Source organism: Plectropomus leopardus, chromosome 12, assembly GCF_008729295.1.
Source record: "Plectropomus leopardus isolate mb chromosome 12, YSFRI_Pleo_2.0, whole genome shotgun sequence".
Classification (NCBI taxonomy): domain Eukaryota; kingdom Metazoa; phylum Chordata; class Actinopteri; order Perciformes; family Serranidae; genus Plectropomus; species Plectropomus leopardus.
In genome coordinates, this window is record NC_056474.1 from 30138277 (window position 1) to 30159826 (window position 21550).

The following is a 21550-nucleotide window of genomic DNA, read 5'->3' on the forward strand; positions in this document are numbered from 1 at the left end:
CTTTATCATACCAGTTGCACACCAAGTTGCACTTAAATTTACTTTAAATGCAACTTGGAGTGCAACTGGTCTGCAGAGGCATACAAATGTGTGGCGGTAATTTTAGCTGTATTTGCACTAGTTCACAAGAGTTCCTCATTTATACCTACATACTATATTTGTTGGTTGAAGTGATGTCACCAGTGAACCAGTTGTGTTTGTGTTGTATAATTACTCTAAATGTTTGAAGCATATGCATGCTCTGTGTGCATGTGTACATGTGTGCGTGTGTGCATATGTGCGTATGTATTCTGAGTACCTTTCTTGCTGGCTGAGGCCACCATTGGCAGAAAGTCTTTAGAAGTGAAGAAGCCTTGATCCATAGTTAAATCCTGGAAGATTTTAGCTCTGTTTGCTTGAGGGAGTCCTGGAGTCACACACACATACAATAGAAGAAAATGAGCGTCTAATTCAAAGATGCTGTATACGACATTCAGAGCATTAATATAGCACCAAACCATAATTTACTACGGTAGAGCATGGTGAAGGGCGGCTGTGACTCAGGAGGTAGAGTGGGTCGTACACTAATCGTAAGACTGGCAGTTTGATCACTGGCTTCTTCTGTATGTATGTCAAATTACCCTTGGGCAAGATACTAAACCCTCCTTGTTAGCCTCGACCACCAGTGTGTGAATGGATGAATGTGACTCTGTGACTTTTATTGTCCACCAGCCATAGTGGCAGGTGGAAAATAAAAGTTAATTTCCAACCCTGAATGTAACATTGATTCATTAAATTCATCAGTGTTAGATAACTAAGCTATTTCAGCAGTTTATTAGTTAGGCTACTTTTAGCTAAGTGCTTTAATCAGCATTAGCTAACTAATGTTATTCAACTTTTTATCAGTTGGCTACTTTTCGCTAACTTTCAACTTCATTCATCAGTGTTAACCAACACTATTTCAGCTGTTTATCAGTTACTTTTAACTAACTATTTCAAATGTTTATTCATTAGCGTCAGCTAATTAATGCTATCTCAGCTTTATCTGTTACTTTTAGCTAACTGTTCAAATCATTTTTTTCATTAGCGTTAGCTAAGTAATGCTATTTCAATTTTATTTATTTCATCTGGAAGTTTTGAATCCACAATTCCTTTGTGAAATCGTGGACTATCGCCTCCCAGAAATCGCTCATACGTGGCCGCTCCCACGTATAAGGGGCTTGCCTTTCCATTGGTGCTCGTATATCGTGGCCTTGGCGGAGGAGCGGAGAAGTCGCCTTACATCACTCAATGGAAATGTAGCCATCTCTCAATTGCGTTTAATTGACATTTCGAAAATATCACTTAAGTTTTGCACAAATCTGTAATAGAAACCATCTCAACAGACCAAATGCAAAAGTGTTCTCTGAAATGCTGAACGACGCACTCACCAATCCCAATGAAGACAGCCTTAAATCCTTCCTCTTTCAGCGAAGTCAAAGTCATTCCGTTAACACCCAGACCCTTCTCACACACCACCTAGAGTGTGTATACACACACACACACACACACACACACACAAACACACATTTAACCAAAGGACACAACACAACACAGCATTATTGTCCTGGTGTTCAGGAATATCCAACATCATGAATCAGCTCTTATTATTTCATTTTCAGCCATTTTCATTCCAATAAGGGATTTATGTTACATTTGAAAGGTTTGGTATCACATTTTAATACACATTTCATTATTATTATAATATACCAAAACATCAAAAAGAGAAGACTACAGATATCTTAATAAATAAACAGTTTTTGAAATACTGTATGTATTCCAGCATTTTACACAATAAGTAGACATGTGTATGTTTCATGAGTCCGACCTTGACGCCCAAATCCTTCATCAGGTCTATTTCAAACTGGACAACCTCATAGGGAAGCCGGAACTGAGGGATTTCCGATGTGCTGCAGGGAGGAAACCATATTTGTTGAACTTCCTTTTTTTAGTCCCCCTTTTACTTTGTTTGATATCATCTCATGTCTTGCTTCTTCTGCCATTTTGACTTTCTACCGTATAACTTAGTTTAAGAGGTTACAGAAGTTATTCTCAACATTGTTTTTTTTCTTGTTCGTAGAAAAAAATAGAACCTGATTTGCTGACTTTTGTCGATTACATTGTTTGCATCTAAAGTTGTTAGAGACACATATGAATTTATAGTAAATTATCTTGTGTGCACAAAAAAACTTGCAAGATAATTAACTTATGGAACAAAATAAAAACAAAAATTTATTTAAAAAGCCCTTCAGGTTGGAAGGAGTTTTGTATTATTTTGCTTTATTGAGAATTTCTAATTTTTCATTAACAGCATTTGTTATATCTTCAGCCTGGCTTTGTGTTATTATGTGTAACATGTTTTCATAACAGTACATTTTAAAAAGTCCTACAATAAATTTTGAATTAAAAATAATACATAATTTTACCCCATATCATACTTAACAAATTATTATAAAACATTATGATATAATGATGCTGATGATGATGCTGATGGTGATGACCGTGATAATATGTTACCTCAGCCCTCCAATGTACTTCTGCTTCTCAAATATGGTAATGTTATCATATCCAAGACGGGCCAGGAAGGAGGCACAGCTGATTGATGCTGGGCCACAACCAATCAGAGCTATGGGGGCATGGTAAGACTCTGGCATCTCATGGGCTGGTGGGAGTTCAGGATTCCTGATCTGAGGGATGCCCATCTTGCTAAACACCTACGGAAAAAGACAAATGCATTTGGAATAATACACTTGTCAGGCCATTTAACAGACAGTATTCATATCTCAACTATAATATAATTCTCAACACAACATGGCTGACTTTAGAGTGAGGCTTTGTACCTTTCACTGAACAATAGCCACTGTGGCCCCAATTGGCAATAACATTTTGATGCTTCACTTAAAAATACATTGTTTCACTTGTAAAATAGAAAATTGTCTAGTTTATCACCCACTGTTGGATAACTGAGCAAAAATTCACTTCGCTGATCAAGACTGTAGGTGGGTTTACATTACAGATTTGCACAAAACTTAAAAATTACACTAGGACTACAAGTTTTGTAAGCAAATGTGGAAATAAGACCGATTTCTGGGAGGTGATAGTCCACAGTTTCACAGAGGAACTGTGGATTCTAAACTTTTGGATGATCTACTCAGCTTTTGAAGTTATGCAATGCAATGACACATCTTGTAGTGCCTTCTGCATCATGCCAGTTTCTACCAACAAGCGCAGAGCTATAGCATCATGTGACCTAAAAAAATTGTTACCATAAAACGTATTTTATCTTCACAATTTCAGTTGCACATTATGAAGGTTAATGGAATCCTGCCTTGTGAGCCCTGTTTGATAGCACTAGTAATCCGGCCTTGGTTTTAGAGTTTCTCATGCATTTTCATCCCAGCTTGTCAAATATCCCTGCTTAGTCAGTACCGTACACGTCTACATAAGACGGGTTTGGTATCCTCCTGCGTCTGTTGTTGATGTTCTGGGACGCCATTAATTTGCCCAATTTACATTGTGTCTTTTCAGAATTACAGAAACTATTTATCATATGTTTTTTGCAGAAAACATGGCAGTTATAAATGCTGTGTACCTCAGTAGCAAACTGCTGGAGCCCTCCGATGTTAATGGGCCCCTCCTCAGAGGCATACAAGTTACACCCCCCCACACACAGCTCTGATGTGGGACACACCATTCCACAGGTCAAACCCAGAGGATTGTCAGAGAGGATGGCCCGCGCTGCCCCATAGTAGTTCTGGTACACACACACACACACACACACACACACACACACACACAAATGATAAGATCATAACTTTAGAACTGTTGCATATAATTTTCTGTGTACTGTTCCTTTATCCTTTGTTCTTCTTAGACATCTTACACTTTAATGAACTGGCACTGTGACTTTGCGTACCTTGCTAGCGATGCTTGTAATAAATGTCTTTATGTCCAGGTTAGTGGGGCAGCTCTTCTGACAGGGGGCATCTGCACATTTCAGACACCTAAACACAGATTTCACTTTTATTTGACAGTTTAACTAAATTATGAAAAATCCTTGTTTCAGACTGGTCCAAGAAAGCAGCAAGCATCATGGCGACTATGATGTAAAGTCAACAACATCCAACAACGCACAAAACATTTTATTAGCACTGCTGTCTGCTGCTGTTTTTTTTTTTAATAGATATTATCACTAGAAATATCACAAATAGAGAAAAAAAAATCCATAAATAAGAGTTCAAAAAATGAGGTGATGCACTGATAATGATTGTTGAAGTAACTGGATATCAAACTATTGTGCAGGGCTGAAATCAAGCTGATTGCCACAGTCTGTCTGTGGTGCTTTGAGCTAAATCCTAACATCAGCAGGATAACAAGCTCACAGCAACAGTGCAAACGTGCAGAGTGTGTAGAGTTTCATGGCAATGTAGCTGCTGGATACAAGAGCGTAACTTTGGCACAATAAAGGGGCGCTGGGTTCCTCCCCTGTTTTTTAAATCTAATTTTTCATGCATTTCAACATACATTTAGAGAATATGGTAACCAAAACAAAATTCAGGAAATAATTAAGTTGATTGTCATTCTAAATTCTGTCATGAATAGTAGTAAATGTGCTAAATAAGCTACTTCCCTGTGGCATTTTTTGGAGTCTATCAGACACATGTTCACCACATCCCTAGTGGAAATCATTATCTTGAATCATTTCCTGCAGGAGACACAGGTGATTATATAGTAGCAGCTACTACTTTCTTTACCTGTAGGAGGCAACATATACCGTCATCTGAGAGTAAGTTTGTGAGATTGGGTGCTTGGTATATGGCAGTTTAAAGTGGTACTTTACATGAAAAAATGATCAGAGTAATGAATTCTCACCTAAGTGCTTCCCGTAGAGCTCCGCGCTCGCTCAGTGTTGTGTGTTTGATATCGTCAAAGTTGTTCTCTAACTTCACACAAGACTGAAAGGAAGAGAGAAAGAGGGCAGGAAATCAAACTATGAAAATTATTTTTTAAAAAAGGGAGAAAAAAATGCAAGAGTGGGTTGAGAGATATGGAGGGAGAAACGTTGCACTAATGCTACATCTACTAAACTGTGCAACCAAAGCCAAGTTTTGTGTGTGTGTGTGTGTGTGCATGTGTGTGTACTCACATCACAGCTCCTGTCAGGGTTTCTCTTCCATTGTTTCTTTTCTCTCTTCTTGCTCGCCGTGGACATGATCTGAGCGTGAGTCTTCACCCTGGGATTCAGAGCGAGGATGCTCTGGTGATGAAATCAAGCAAAACCTCCTTAAAACTCTGAATTCTTTAACTTGGACACAAATAGAATCCTACTCTATTCTCCCGAGGTTGTTATTTATTATGAGTCAGCTACTCCTGGAAACCGATCTACAAAGTGCCAGAAAAGATTTTTGATGACCTGTATGTTTGTGTTTTTGTGTGTTTTTTTTTTTGACACCTAAAAAAATGAACTACTTATCACAGGAAATTAAGAGCAGCTGGGTTGCTGTATATATATTTCTTATTCTATTATTTCAAGGTCAAACGTTAATTATTGATTCAGCTTGTGATATCCATGGACAGGATTTAAAGGAGCAGCCAGGGGGAGGTAGGGGTCCAATTTGGGGACCTGTTAGCACAGAGAGGCACAGATCTGCTGAAAAAAACCTTTAAACTATGGAACATTGTCAGGAGTTTGCTTGTTTGAAGAGTTGGGGATCAAGATGATAAGATGATGAGCTGCTGAGGCAGTGCCCTGAGGTTACAGATACATTTTCCATACTGAGATTTTTTTTTGCAACAGAAAATACATCCAACTACAAAAGCCAGATACAAACTTCATAAATGTATGATGTTATAAATGACTGGCTTATGTTCTAATGGTCCTATTTGAGGCCTTACCAAATAACGTGACCAGTGATTAAGTGATCATCAGTGTCAGTAACACTGATTAATTTTGCTTGACAGTTTGATTCAAAATTATTTAACAGTTATTGTGAATATTGTTTAAAAAGGAACATAAATATTATTTAAAAAGAGAATGAATATCATTTAAAACAGAGTATGTATATTTAAAAATTGCAATAAATATGTTTAATAAATATATGGCACAGCGCACTATTTATTAAATTAAATAGGGCAACAACTTGATAAAACAATGTCCCCATTTAGCTATTTAATTAAAATCAAGTGATTTCACTTAAGAAATAGATTGGTCCTAACATGATTTATGTTATTCAAGAAATTAATTTGTTGGCTTAATAACTAACGTGAAAAATCTTTGAGATTTTCAACCCAACACTCATTCGTCAACAATCAAGACAATCTTGAAATTGAGTTGAAATGGGTGGAGTTGTCCTGCGTCCTCTGTGGATCTATGCTGGGTCGAGTTTAGGCAGGCAGTGAGGCTGAAAACCAGACAGAAACCGAAACTGTTTTCATAGCTAGTTTCCAATAGTTTACCACAAGGGTTTGTTTTTTTTTAACTTTCAAAGCATGTAGAGAGGGGTAGTCTGTAATATCTGGCAGGTATTTTGCTTCACACATACATGCTCTCTGTTTTAAAACATGTAGAGTTGAATGCAGCTTTTTCATGACGGTTGTTGAAACTATTGCGCAGTTTACAGCCAAACCACCACTCTGATCATGAATCACGTTGCTTGTTGCATAACACTGCAAGGCCATATTAGGACTACATTAAATGGCTGTTTATCCCTTTAATCTTCACTGCCGCTGTGTCATTTAAAAGTGGCACAATAGTTAATTGCATCATAAAGAATATATAGAAAACAGTATGATAAGAGTAGGTATATTATGTTGTATATCTCAGATTACACCAAGAACTTTAGAAGTGTGTGTTGACATGTAGGTCCAAGGATACTTTTTTTGAGGAAAGGACATTTCCCCATCAAACTTTTTAATGTTTAACCCTTTGAAACCTGGATCCACATCAGTTTTCTTCTGCATTCAGATGTCTTTTTCAAGCATTTAAGCCTCTAACACGTAAGAAAATTGGTTAGACACGGTTATTAGCGGCAATATGTGTTTACGCTGCAAGTTTGATGAAGGCAGTAAACAGAGAATGCTGCTGAGGAAAAAAAATGTTAAAACGATAAACAAATACACAGAGCTTACCTCAATGTCTGGAAGATCTTTGCTCAACATGATCCTTCTGTCCGGTTTACAGACTAAAAGCTTTCAAACACTTTCTTATAATGTGGAGATCGTCACTGGTTTGTGGATTAGAGGTCCGAAGCACTGTCCGGGACTGCTCTGCTCCCAAGAGGAACTACCCGAGAACTGACCGCTCTTATCAGGCCACTCACCCACTCCTCTCAGCGACACTCAAACAGCAGGTTGACCGTTTAAAGCCATCATGTGTTGTCTTTTCTCTGATAAGGCAAACTGACAGACAAAGTTAATACGGTCCTCTGAGGTTCGAAGTTCAGCAGAGCCGGACGGCAGGTATGTTTCTGGGTGCATTGCTCCTGAGCTCTGGACAAATCAAACAACAACCAAAGCGAACTGTCAAGTTCAAACTCCACCTTGCATTTTTCTTTTCACTCCTTTCTGCCTGTCCAAGCACTGCTCACCTCTTGACATAGACGATATAGGCGGTCGCCTAGGGCGCCATCTGCTGGAGGGGCGCCACCACGCCGCCAGTCCCCCTTGGCCTTGGCCTTGAAAATAATAATAAAATAATAATTTTCTATGCCCACTGGCGCCCTCACTTAGTGTTTTCTGTCTAATATATATATATATATATATATATTATATATATATATATATATATATATATATATATATATATATAACCCTAACCTGCACCTCCACACCCAAATACGACACATCACATGCTCACACATAATTTAGGAACGTGTTTGTTTATTTATTTGTAATGTTAATATATATATCTATATATCTATATCTATCTATATATCTATATATCTATATCTATATATATATATATATATATATATATATATATATATATATATATATATATATATAAACATTTAAATAAACAGTGACATGTTCCTAAATTATGTGTGAGCATGTGATGTGTCGTTATTGGGTGCGGAGGTGCAGGTTAGGGTTAGGGCACCTAGGGCACCAAATTGGGTAGAGCTGCCCCTATCTCTATCAAATATTTTGTGTTTATCTGAAGCCAGACAGACAGGCCAGGAAGCAGTTTGAGGTACTTTCTCTGCAATCCAAATTTCACTTTGGGTGACAGTGGGTTGGCAAGAGGTTTTGGCAGGGTGGCACAATATGCAATGGGGTGGTGTCCCCCCAAATAAATCTACACTTATAGTAGAGTTAGGGGTCAGGGTTGTTTTTTTTGAATGAGCAGAGAAAAAACATACCATGAGGTCCAGATGGAATGGTGGAAGGAAGTGTTTACCTCTCCATCAGTGTCTGTTTCTGTCCGTCTCTTATTCTTCTTCTGTCTCATCTTTCTGACTCCTTCTTTTCTGTCCCTCTCATTCAATTCTCCCTCCTATCACTCTTCTCTTCTAGGCTAGAGGGAAGACCCAAAAAATGCTTTAGTTTTGGAGATACTAATATTAGATAGGGATGCATGATATTGTATTTTTTTGCCAATATTCGATATACCAATTTATAACAACTCATCAGGCTGATAACTGATATCGAAATCAGTAGGCAGGTTTCTTTTAACCCTAAAATTGCGCAAATTGAAATCATGAATAGAAAATACACCTAATGAAAACACATCAATTTCGAAAAAAACTCCCATTTATTGCAAAAAAGTTTTAACACTCGCATTTGGTGGTATTTCAGATGATTAGAAAAGGCCGTATTTCGCAAAACTGCAATGGAAACACTTTTGGGATTTTCTACGTCACATGATGCTATGGCTATTTTCTTGTCGGTAGGTACTTGGTCCGTTGGGCATGATGCAGCAGGCGCTACAAGCGGTGTTATTGCATTGCATAACTGAGCGAGAGAGAGAGGCTGAGCGGATCAATACGCTGACTATAACTATAAAATGAAATGAGACCTGTTTTAAATAGTCAGATTTCTGAAGCTGGTATAGTTGCAGTGATTTGACAAAATTGCAAGGTTGCACTGAATTCACAAGGATTGGATATATTTTGCGTTAACTGTTGTGATCCCAAGATCATGAAATCCTTAAGGGACTAACCAAACTAACTCCATGGAGCTGAGAGGAACTGCAGAGGTAATGATCATTTCCTGTGGGTTTTTCACTATGAGTGACGCCTTTCCCAATAAACGAAAAATGTCTATTATAAAAACAATGATATCACAATAGAATATAGAAGAGCCTGGGGCGCCTGGTGGCTCAGTGGATAAAGCGGGTGCTCCATGCATTGAGGCTGTGTCTTTGCTGCAGCGGCAGCAGGTTCCAGCCTTGGTCCTTTGCTTAATGTCATCCCCCCTCTCTCTCCACTTTTCACACTTGTGCTGTCCTATCAGTTAAAGGCCAAAACGCCCCAAAAATATCTTTAAAAAAATTTCAACCGCACAACTGAATTTTCTGATTCAGCCAAAAGACACCTTGTAGAAATGTTATAAACACTTTATTTAGTGTGTGCAGATTAGACGTCATTGAGATATAGCATGGAGGCAGCGGTGGCAAGTAGGGCGACAGCAGTAGCCATGGCAACACCTTAATAAAACAGAGAAAAAATTTGGATAGTGTTCACACAAACGCAAATGTACACACTCACATCATACCTTTATAGTTTTAATGTGAAAAAAGTGGTTAGTGTGATTACATTATTGTAGATAACTTATTCTAGCATAGGGCTTTTTGCCAGAAAAGTCAATCCTGTGGTGATCCTGAATGGATATGACTGACATACTGACGTGACATACCACACCATACACAATCTACCCAACACAACACAATTCTGCCACCTTCTATTTTCTAGATGAACAAAAATAAATTTCCTGCACAGTGCACGCTGGGAAAGGTGTGGGGGAAATAACAATTTTGGAAAAGTCATGGAAGGACATTACTGTCCTTTATGGATAACCCTCCATGTAATGAGACGGCAAATTTATTTTCTGAAGCTGTCGATGTAACGTAGCTCTAACATGTGTTTGATGTGAATTCTGACTCTCCCTCCATGTATTCCAGCAAGCTGAAATTACTATGACAGGCAAGTAGAAAGAGAAAAAAAAATACTACAGGTTCTAAAAAAAAAAATAAAATGGAAAAGTTTTAACAGTTTGTCCATGAAAATGTGTGGGAACTCTGCATGTTGTAAAGAGACCATTTGAAAAAGGTGGCCGAATATCCATGTGAAAGTATCACATTTTTTGTTTCACTTGTCTATAATAGTGATGTTATGAGAATTTTTTTCAAGTATATGTGTTATAGCGGAAAGCGCTTTACCGATGTAGCTGCTCCTCTTGGGCTCAAGCACTTCAACAGCTTCAACAGTTGGCTCTGGAAACACACAGTTTCATAAACTACAACCATACAATATCTCAGCAAACTTGATTATTGGGAAAAATCAGGTTATGTGTGCAAGTCTGAGAATTCCATCACATTGACTGTGATAACCTCGTTTCAACTGATCATCATACACAGTCAGTCCCAACAGGCCAAGGTAAAAACACAGAGCTGTTCTTTACTGTCAGCGTGTAGTTTACAAACACTGCTCAGCTATGGAAATAACTTATGAAGAATTGGACTGTCAGCACTACAGAGCAGTTCAAAGCATTATGGGACTTCAGGACATAGAAGCTACTGTATAAACTGAGTAACAGTAGATGAGTTTATCCAGTTATTCCAGTTTGAAAACTTACAGGGTTGGTGAACATTTGCTGCAACTGCCATAACCGTTCTTATGAAGAAACAGATCGCTAATGGAGTGCAATTCTCAGCCACTGATGCCCCTATATTTATTTCTAATTATCATACGTAAATATTTCAAGTTATATAACAAAATTATTATAAAGATTTAACCACTTTTTCCAAGTAATTTTCTTTTTCTTTAATCCTTTCTTTTCTTCAAACAATTTCTTTTTTTTGCTCTTCAATTAATCTTCAGGTAATTTTCTTGTACTTTTTACTAATTTCTTGCTAACTTTTGGGTCATTCCTTTTTTTAAACTACTCATTGCCATCTTCTCATGTTTTTGAAAGAAATCAAGCCATTGCTCAACCATGTGCTCAGGTTTCAAAGGGTTAAAACAACAATGTTATAAGATTAAAGAGAGTAAAGACTGGTATTTAAATGGTACTAAATGAAAATCAGTTTTGGTGTGAGTATCCTACTTTATAAAATGAGATCATGAACCACATGGTAAATATTAAGCAGACACACACAGTTTCCCTACCTGCTGCAGGATCGCTCTCTAGGGTTTCAGCAGGCGTCTCCTGCCTGTTATCTAAATTTTCCTCGGCTGCATCAATGTCCAGCATCTCCTTTAGCCTGTCAGTCACCTCAGACAGGGCCTCGTCACTAAACTGGTAGTCGCACACACACACTGGCCCGCTCACTTTTACTGGACAGAAGATACGATGAGGGAGACAGAATTGTTCTGAAAGAAAGACAGAGAGTCAGAGGCACAGTGAGAGGAGCATGTGAGATGTCCTGAATCGAAATATTTCTTTCCTAATGTTACCGTGTTTATCATTGGGACATTAAAGTGACCTTAAGAGCAACCACGGCTGCCACAAGTGGCCACAGAGTCCAACAGAGATGATGTTTTTCTTTAACCGACACGGAAGTAAGCCTTGCCCTGTTTCTCTCGTCAAACAGCCTGCAGGATTTTTCCATTGGATTATTGCAGAATAATAAGGTCTGCGGTGAGCAAGTGTTCATGATACTTACATGTTTTGTTCAGCAAGATAATCTTCACAAATGGACACCATTTTTAGAATTTTTGAGACCTAAATGCAATTGTCAGAAGTATAATGCTAACATTAGGCTATAAAGAAACTATACTACGGTTGCATGACCCAGTGAGGGGGCTTAAAGATGTATTTGCTTTTGTTTGGCTGCACAAAGGTCACAATCTATAATTATCACTTAACTATCTTAATTTTTCCCATCAACATGCATGTTTATCTTTGTGTATTGTTGACCCAGCACTGTTACACATGTATGTAACTCTGTGATAACTGGGTTTTGTAAAGTCACGTGAACATTTGCCCACAGTTGACCCTGCTATCAGCAGACAAATCCTACCTCTTCACTGCAATTGGCTGACCCTAAACCCACCCACCACCCTGATCTCGACCTCAACCATGACCTCAACTATCTGCACATGCATGCTTGTGATAGTTGGAGCAAACTGGTTAGCTGCTGTGTGTGTGTGTGTGTGTGTGTGTGTGTGTGTGTGTGTGTGTGTGTGTGTGTGTGTGTGTGTGTGTGTGTGTACCTGTGTGTTGTTTGTCTCTGCTGCTGCCCTTGCTCTCCTCTGATGTCAGCAGCTCGTCCAGCACCATCTGAACCCTTGTGGCCACCGTAGAAACCACATCCCTCTTCAATAGCTGTCCGCAATGAAGATTTTATGACAAAATTATGCATTGTTTGTTTCAGTTATGTTTCATATCATCTACTGAATAACAGCACTACCTTCTCTGCCAGCTTGGCCTTTGGTTTGTTGCTGTGTAGGTAAGCTCTGCCGTGGATCCCTCCTCTGACGGACACGCTGCCTCCACACCGCTGGACCACATCATTTAACCTACGGTCATCCTGACACACAAGAAATCACAGTCCTCTTTTATTTAGTCTTTTTGTGGTACATTATAATGACAGACAACGCCCCCACACCACCACCCCTGAATAACAAAATAATAAAGAAATTTTAAAAATAAATAAATAAAAATACAACACCGAGACACACACCCTGGCTCAGTCGAGGTTTTGACATTCACATAAATATGACACTACTCAAAAATGAAAAAGAAAGAAGGGAGGCACTTAGTCTGGCAGGACCTGCAAGTCCTTTAAATAAGAAATATATGGTTGCCACTTGTGGAAAAACTTATCAGAAGACCTTCTCATTGTGTATTTATTTATTTTTTTAAGTTTAAGGAAAGACATAGTGTCTTTCAGCCACTGTGACATTGAGGGAGGGTTAGGAGATATCCACTGAAGCAGGAGGCCGCGTTTAGCTAGCAAGGAGGTAAAGCAGTCCTTTTTTATAAACAGTGTGTATCAACTTAATTTAGACGCTGCATTACAACTGTGATCGCTTATTTTTATCCCACTAACGCAGCATTCACTGTGGCGTAACGCACAGTGCTTATATAGTATACAATATTATTAAATTCATCTCAGTGAGAAGCTGTAGGAAAAAATATTTTACACTACAAATGTTCACAACATGTTTACATTTTCAAGAGTGGTGGACACTTTCCACATGAAGTTGACATGACAACCATGTGCGTCAGAGTGTGTATTTGCATGTTTCTCTTACCTGTGTGATGAGTAGCTGAGCGGTGTATGTCTGTCTCACATTCCTCTTCTAAAGAAAAATAGGAAAATATATAAATATATAATATAGTCCTGTTTTTCACACAATCCAGAGTCAGTTAGATTCATTACTGTCATTCCATGTTGTTCTTAGTCTTTTATATTTATTTATATTGCTATTTCTTGTTTTATTTGTACATAATGATTTTTCTGCCTTGTAAGGAGACCTTGAGTGTTTTGAAAGGTGCCAACAAGTAAAACCTATTATTATTATTGTATTGCATTGTTTTATGTTATTATAATGTTGTTATTTATTTAGATTTATTTGTTAATTTACGGGGGACACAGAAGAATGTCTCTGCACTTTTTCAGATGCCATTATTGGATTCATCAAGCCAAAGTGTCATTTAAGCATGAGACAGTTCGCAACCGTTTCATAAAGGAAAAGAAATGAAATAAATGTTTAAGCGGCGAGAAACCTACTGTCACCTGACTACAAACACAAGAAAATAAAATATTTTTTTCTAATCTCCACTTCACCCAAAATCATTTCAATCTCAGCACTGGAAAAGTTTTTCTTTCTCTCTCTTGCTTTCTTTGTTTGCTGCATGTTTGCAGGTTGACAGGATAATCACCTCCTTATATGGTGCTCATATTTTGCATTCATGAACATACATGCGTGCCTATGATCGAATCCTAGTTTCCCATGGCGTTCATGAATGCAGTGTATGTACCGAGGCTTTTTACGTGCAAATCTACCCACAGATTTACTAACATTTCATGAATGAGACTCAATACGTTTGCAAGAATGAGACAGACGAGGTCACAGTGGCCTTTGACCACCAAAACCAGTCAATGTTTAAGTCAAGATGTTCCAAATTTAAAGAAAGCAGCAGCATCTTGCTTTCTGTCCAAATGTGACTGTTGAGAATCTTTGCTGGAGCCTCTTTTGTATCAGTTCTTTGCTCAAACACATCTAAACAGTATTTTTGTTGAGGACGGCGGGCACCAGTGACCCGTTTTCATCAAACCAACTTTTAGTTGAGTTAAACATGAGTTAAACATGAGGATGTGGGTCAGTGTTAAAGGTGCTGGTGAAAAGATGGAATCAAACCCTGGAGAACTGCTTTCAGTGACACAAAAACGCTGCAGAATAGTTTACATTACCATGAGGCAGAGGCCCAATTGTCAATCTTCAAATGGCCAGAAAAAGTACATTTTATATAACTAAAACAGCTGAAGCGCCCTTGAGAAAGATCCAAATATATATATATATTTTGGCAACTTACTTTAGGTACATGCAGCTTTTATAGATTTAGTTTCTATAGATTTAATTTTAGTTTTCTTAGTGCTGGTTAGATTCATACAACCTGTCCTCCTGTGAGCTCTGCATCCTCTGCAAGCTTTTTTCCATCCATCAGACAAACTCCACTCTCCAGCTGGTGTGCCCACACTCTTAGTTCCTCCTGAAACAAACAGTGACCTGAGAAAGGTTCCACTGATATTTCTGAAAATGAATTTGTATGTGTGTGTGTGTCTGTGTGTGTGTGTGCACGCACTAACCTTGAGACATTCATCCATGCTTTCTGCACTGGTACTGTTGTCTGGTAGGGGTACCAACATGTCCACATTTAAACAACATGACACCGTGCTCCAGGAGGAACACACACCTGACTGGTACTTCCAGTCCGCAGGCTTGGCCATGCTCTGAAACAGTCAGCGACATTAATATGAACAACAACACAATCACAATGCTGTATATTCAAATCCAAACAGCATATTAAGTCTGAGATAATTTGACATGTCTCAGTTGGCTCCTCAGTCAGTTAACCGTTTGAAACCTAAGCATATGGCTTTTCCTTTCAAAAGATGGCGACTAACAACATAACAAAAAAAGGCCCAAAAATTAGTTAGAAATTAGTAAAAAGTTACAAGAAAATTACATGAAAATATGTTAAGAAAAAAATTATATCATGAAACATAATATTATAACATTTATAGTTCCAAAAGTTAAAATGCTTGTGAAAGGTGTCTGAATGCAGCACAAGAAAACTGATGTTGAACCAGGTGTTAAAGGAGCTGTGTGTAGGATTTAGTGGCATTTTGTCTCATCAGCAACAGTCTTTTAAAAGACACATAAAAGCTTAAAAAATCATTAGCGGGGTATTTACTGAGAGATTTTCTGTCGTAGAACAAAACAGGAAAGTCTCTTAACCTTCCCTAACCCCAGATCTTACTTCAGGCATCTAACCAAACGCCTGAAAAACTCACAAAGCGTCCAATAAAAGTTCTGGAGTGGATGCTCAAGATAAAAGAAGAACTTCAGGTGAGCGATTCAAGTCAACAAAGACTTGAAGAGAGCTCTCCTGGGGGCAGGGTAGATGCAGAGAGTTCACCTGCAGGCACAGGTCATAAGCGCGCGTTGACGGTGTTTGTACAATTACTTTCACTGCCAGAGGAGGAAGACTAAAGTTCTGCATTCCAACTTCAAGACAACTCGAGATCCAAATCCTGCCATGTCAACTGATTTGACCCTTCAACAAGGTTACTTAAAAATACAGGGGATACACTGGATGAACCTTTGGAGTATCTCTGTATATAGGCTGGGTAACTATTAACTCAAAATATTTCAGCTATGGGTGGATCAGTGACAAAAACTCCTCAGCTCAAAATCATTCTTCATTGATACTTGAAAAAAAAAGGATGAGTTATTTTTTAAGAGAATATGAAACAGATTCAATTTAACCCTTTAACACCTAAACCGACTTCAGTTTTCAGTGTTCAGACACCTTTTACTAGGATTTAAACCTCTGAAACCTGAGGAAATTGGTTTGATTTCTTTTATAACAATGTAATGGCCCACAAAATACAGAAAAATAGTAAATGATGACAAGAAAAATGATTTGGACAAAAAGCTCTGGGGGATTTTTTTTAGATATTATCATAAAAACTAGGGGTGACTGTCCAGAAAAGTGTATTTCTAATTGTCATAACTACATCTTAAAAATTCTGATACAGTAAATAGATATATTTAGCAATTTTTGTGTTTTTTTCTTTCATTTTTATTACAGTTTTAGTTGCTAATTTTTTAGGACATTTTCTAGTATTTACTAATTAGTTTTACTGGTTTTACTAATTTCTTAAAAGATGTGAACCAACCTTGGGATCTTTGACGTCAAAAGTTCTGCAGACGGTTCTAATAAGTGGGGTTAAAGAAAATCAACGCATAGTTTTTGGTAGTGAACCATCCAATGAGAGGGCTGTGCAAAAGGATACTTCCTGGTTTTGGGGTTAACGTGCAGAGTAACACAGTCTGTGACATCATCATCTGCAGGTTTCCACAGACGCTCCGAGGAGATTAGGTTCTCCACTGCAAAAACAAGCTACACACAGGCACAGAGTACAAGGATCAGAAGAGTGGAACACACTCACAGGTACACACACATGACCAATGCAAACATTATGTGTAAATGCCCTCGCTGTACATAAACCATTTATCTTTCATAAACAGAGAGAGAATTTTGGACTCCAAAGCAATTCTAATGTTGTTCGGAGTCTGCTGGATGTGTCAACAGTCTCTTTTGACCTCTCTGATAAGAGTTTTCAGTTGCTGCTGGTAACCTGCTCCCTCATTTGAAACTCTGTATTCTGGTGTGCCCCCTGGTTCTATCCTTGGTCCGATTCTTTTGTATTCTTTTTGTTTGCATAAGCTTCCCTATGAGAAGATAATATGTCATTTTAATGAGTCTCCAATCACTTCTTGGCAGTTGATATTCCGTTATACATCTTGTTTTACCCATTGAAACCTGAGCAAATTGGCTTGAGTCCTTTCAAAAACATGGGAAAAGGCAGTGAGCAATGAAAAATAAAATGGTCAAAAGTTAGCAAGAAATTAGCAAAAAGAAAATTATCCATATATTAGTCAAAAAAAAAAAATCCCCCAAAACAAGGGAATGACCTGGTGCTTAAAAATGTATAATTATTCTGTAAAGTAATTTTAAATATGTAATTAGGAAAATAATAACTACAAATATTGTTTGTCCAAAACTTTTTTCTCCAGACTTTTTTATCTAGCTTTTTAAAAATCTTTTGACAAGCTTCTTATTTTTTGCAATTTGTTTAACATTTCTCACTTAGTTGCTCATTGTCTTTCTCTCTATATTATTAGAGGAAATCAAACCAATTTTACACAACTTTGTGGCATTTTTTATTCATATTTATATCTATTTACATTATATTATGATTTTTGTGTATTTTATGGCTGTTGCCATATTTTTCAATTGTGAAGCTTTTGGTAAAAATCTCCTCTTGTGATGCTATAAAATGTGCTATGAATAAACTTACCAACTTGAACCAACTTGTCACAACAACTTTCTGAGAGGTAAATCTGTCTGCTGACTTTTAGGTTTTTCTGCCCCCTCGTGGCCAAAATGGGATCATGCAAGAACCTGAGGAAGAGGCCGTGAGCAATTTGGCAAGAAATGTTTTGCATATTGCAAGAAATTAGTATATTTAGTGAATTTTTTTAAATCTATATTTATAATGATAATTGTATATTTAAAATAATGTTACAAAATCATTATGTTTGAAACCTTTTTTTTAAGTAATTTTCTTGTTTATTTTAGTTTTTTACTTTTCTTCTTCTGTTCTTTCTTGCTCATTTTCAGTTTGTATTTTACGAATTTCTGAGCTTTCTTAGCTCTTTTTAATGTTTGGATCATTTCCTCTTTTTAAGTTGCTCGTTGTCTTCTTTCCATGTTTTTGAAAGAAATCAAGCAAATTTGCTCACATTTCAAAGGGTTAAGAGTGTGTCCATCTTATACCTATGCAGTGTGTTTCTATGTTTCACCTGTCGGAGTGTGGTTAGTGTGTCCTTGGCATCAGTATCAGTGATGATGAAGACTCCCAGCACAGACAGGCCTCCGGGCAACATCCGAGACACCTGAAAACAGATTAAACCAATAGAAAATGTCAAGTGTAACACTGTCAACCACAGTTTTAAAGCCTACAGACACTAGCAATAACACCTTCCTTTTCTGGCAAAGATAACTGTGTTGCCTCCTCTTCGACTGTTCAGGTTTTGCCCTCTAACACCAACAGACACAACTCATATATTGAAAAATACAATAGTTTCAAAGCTATCTGCGAGACACATTTGGAAGAGGCAATTCAAGATGATGTTTGGGAGGAGATTTTACAGAGGGTACACAGATCATCTATTTGTCGTCGAAATTGTTTTTTCAGGGCAGATACAGATACAGATTATTAGAAGTTAATGAGACTGATAACAGATATTTGGAACTGATATGCATTTACAATAAGAAATAAAAATCTTCCTGTCAATATTTAGATATTTGTAATATAACAAACTGCAACACAAAACTTTTTTAAATGCCTTTAGTAAATTTTAAAAAAACTAAAAAACAAATAAAAAGTGAAACATTCAACATCATATACAGAAAGTTCTCAGCAACTTTTTTTTTTAGAATAAATTCATAAATAATAAATAAAAATCATTCCCTAAGGTTTTAAAAAATAAAAGTTAATTGCATGATGACATTTTCTTTGCACACTGCTAATTTTATCAGCAATAGTTGAAATAAAACGCTGATACAGATAATCTGTAACATGCCAAATATCAGCCCTGATAATCATCCAGGCTGATAGTCTGTCGACGTCTACTCCACACTCTGAGTTATCATGCAGTACGCTTTAATACACACAAGTTGTATTAGGATGGTTCCTCTCTGCCTACCTGTCGAGCATGCTCAGTTACCCACTCCTTGTCCAGAGAGTTTCCACCTGCTGCATTAGAGTCCTCCCTCAGGGGCGTCCGAGTTGCCATAACGACAAAATCCCTTTGGGTTGAGCTCTAAAATGATTGGACATTAATATCAATTACTGTCTCATCACTTTGCATACATCATCATCATATCATGTCATAGAGATTCACTAATACATCCAACAAAAGACACCAGTTGACAGACAGCGTTTTTACTGAAGAGAAATGTTTCCACGGCTTGTATAGTGTTCTCCTGTGTTACACCTGAAGCTATTTTCTAGTTACAACACCAATATGGAAAAAGTTGGGATGCTGTGTAAAACATAAATAAAAACAGAAAGATGTGCAAATCTTTTTTGACCCACATTCAATGGAATACAGTATGAAGACAAGATATTCAATGTTCAAACTGATTAATTAATTAATTTATTTTTAATTACTATAAACTCATTCTGAATTTGATGCCTGCAACATGTTCCAAAATAGTATAGACAGGTGCATTTCTGTAATACACCACCATTTGTTTTAATGAAACTCAGTAAGAATTCAGAAACGTAGGACACTAACTTATAAAATTTGAAACTGAAATTCTTTCCCATTCTTGCTTCATAAATAACTTTAAATGCTCAACAGTCCGGGATCTCCGTTGTTTTACTTTGTGCTTCAAAATGTGCCACAACTGATCAGTGGGAAATAGATCTAACCTGCAGGCAGGCCAGTCTTGTTCCTGCACTCTTTAAATACGAAGCCAAGTGGTTGTAATGTGCAGAATATGACTTGGTGTTGTCTTGCTAAAATAAGCAGGGATGTCCCTGAAAAAGATGTAATTTGGATGGCAGCATATGTTGTTCAAAAAACCTGTATGGACCTTTCAGCATTCATGGTGCCTTCAAAGACATGAGTACCCATGATCCCCTAGGCACTAACACACGCTTATACCATCACAGATGCTGTCTTTGAACGTTGAGCTGATAACAGTCTGAATGGTCCTTTTCCTCTTTAGCCTGGAGGACACGACGTCCACGATTTCCCAAAACAAACTGCAAGGTGGACTTGTCAGACCATCAAACTTTTCCACTCTGTGTCAGTCCATATCAGATGAGCTTGGGTCCAGAGAAGTTGGCTGTGTTTCTGGATATTGATATAGTATTTTTTTTTCGACTTTTTTGGAACGTGTTGCAGGCATTAATTTCAGAATGAGTGTATATTTTACAAATGACAATTAAGTTTAGCAGTTTGAACATTAAATATTTTGTCTTTTTAGTGTATTCAACCGAATATAGGTCAAACAGGAATTGTAAATCATTGCATTCTTATTTCAATTAGATTTCACACAGTGTCCCAACTTTTTTGGAATTGGAGTTGTACATTATAACCAAAAGGTAACTGCAGTGAGTGACATCTAGCTGTTCTGATATCAAACTGTCACATGATGTTATTCTCTAGAGGTGGAAAGTAATCCAATAACAGGACAGGGTCACTGAGCAAAAGCTTAACTGTTTGTGTATAGTATCTTACCTGTCCAATTAGCAGGCCTGTGACTGAACCTGCTTGTTGCTCACATAGTTTAGACAGATATCCCTCCACAGTATCTTCCACAATATAACTGCGACCCATACTGCCTATGGAGAGTGTGGAAAGAGATTGGAGAGGACAGATGTTACATCCAAGGAGAGGACATACAACATCAGTGAAACCAATGTTTTATCAATATACAGCAATGAGAATGGGGATGGGACATGTGGAAAATGACACACGGTTAAACATGTTAAAACTTAACAGTTAGTTATTTTTACTTAAGGGAAAATGTAATTTAGGCACGAAAAACTCCAACTCAACGTTAAGTAGTATAGTTAACGGTTGTATGCCCCTCTAACTTTAGCTAACAGGCATGCTTTTACTACGTTTAGCTAACGTTCAGTGGTCAGAGTTAAAATTTAAAAGACTTCGTAACTCTTAAATAACAAGGGTCATGAGGGAAAATACCTGAAAGAAGCAAGACAGTCGGTAAAATATGAACCAGGATGCAGGTTTCTTGATATTACTGTTGACAGCTGGCAGTGGTTCGTCAGCAGAGCTGAAACACTCAATTTACCACTATGCTTTGCGTAATGACGTATTTCCGTCGCACATCGCTGTCGTAGTGGGTTAATCGAGGTCGAATAGTCAAGTTACAAAATAAAAGACAGGCGCCTAACGGTACATTGTTAATTTTTCTTCAAGATAAAACTCGTAATAAAAAGTAAAAGCGTTTTTTCAGTTCATACCGAATGATTTTCGACAACAAATACTGAAACTTTAAGTTCAGTCAGTGCAATTCGTCGTGGTATCCTAGC

At 37.6% G+C, this 21550-nt stretch overlaps 2 protein-coding genes across 2 annotated transcripts in view; both read right to left on the minus strand.

Moving 5' to 3' along the window:
* Nucleotides 1-7594, minus strand: part of dpydb (dihydropyrimidine dehydrogenase b) — a 29457-nt gene extending 21863 nt beyond the window's left edge. Inside the window, exons 1-9 of the mRNA XM_042497610.1 lie at nt 7147-7594; nt 5165-5275; nt 4891-4973; nt 3935-4022; nt 3611-3772; nt 2536-2732; nt 1847-1928; nt 1410-1497; nt 299-406 (exon numbers count right to left, since the gene is read on the minus strand). Of these exons, the coding sequence (XP_042353544.1) occupies nt 299-406; nt 1410-1497; nt 1847-1928; nt 2536-2732; nt 3611-3772; nt 3935-4022; nt 4891-4973; nt 5165-5275; nt 7147-7176 (949 nt within the window). The 5' untranslated portion in view covers nt 7177-7594. The remainder of the gene's footprint in view (nt 1-298; nt 407-1409; nt 1498-1846; nt 1929-2535; nt 2733-3610; nt 3773-3934; nt 4023-4890; nt 4974-5164; nt 5276-7146) is intronic.
* A 1962-nt stretch (nt 7595-9556) lies between these two features.
* Nucleotides 9557-21297, minus strand: odr4 (odr-4 GPCR localization factor homolog). The gene is made up of 14 exons (XM_042498454.1): nt 21201-21297; nt 20733-20836; nt 19188-19304; nt 18282-18374; nt 16709-16815; nt 16592-16628; nt 14996-15139; nt 14803-14898; nt 13437-13484; nt 12590-12709; nt 12393-12504; nt 11346-11549; nt 10397-10450; nt 9557-9664 (listed from the first exon to the last, which is right to left on the minus strand). The coding sequence occupies exons 2-14, from the start codon at nt 20829-20831 to the stop codon at nt 9594-9596; spliced, it is 1302 nt and encodes a 433-aa protein (XP_042354388.1). The 5' UTR covers nt 20832-20836; nt 21201-21297; the 3' UTR covers nt 9557-9593.
* Between the last annotated feature and the right edge of the window lie 253 nt (nt 21298-21550).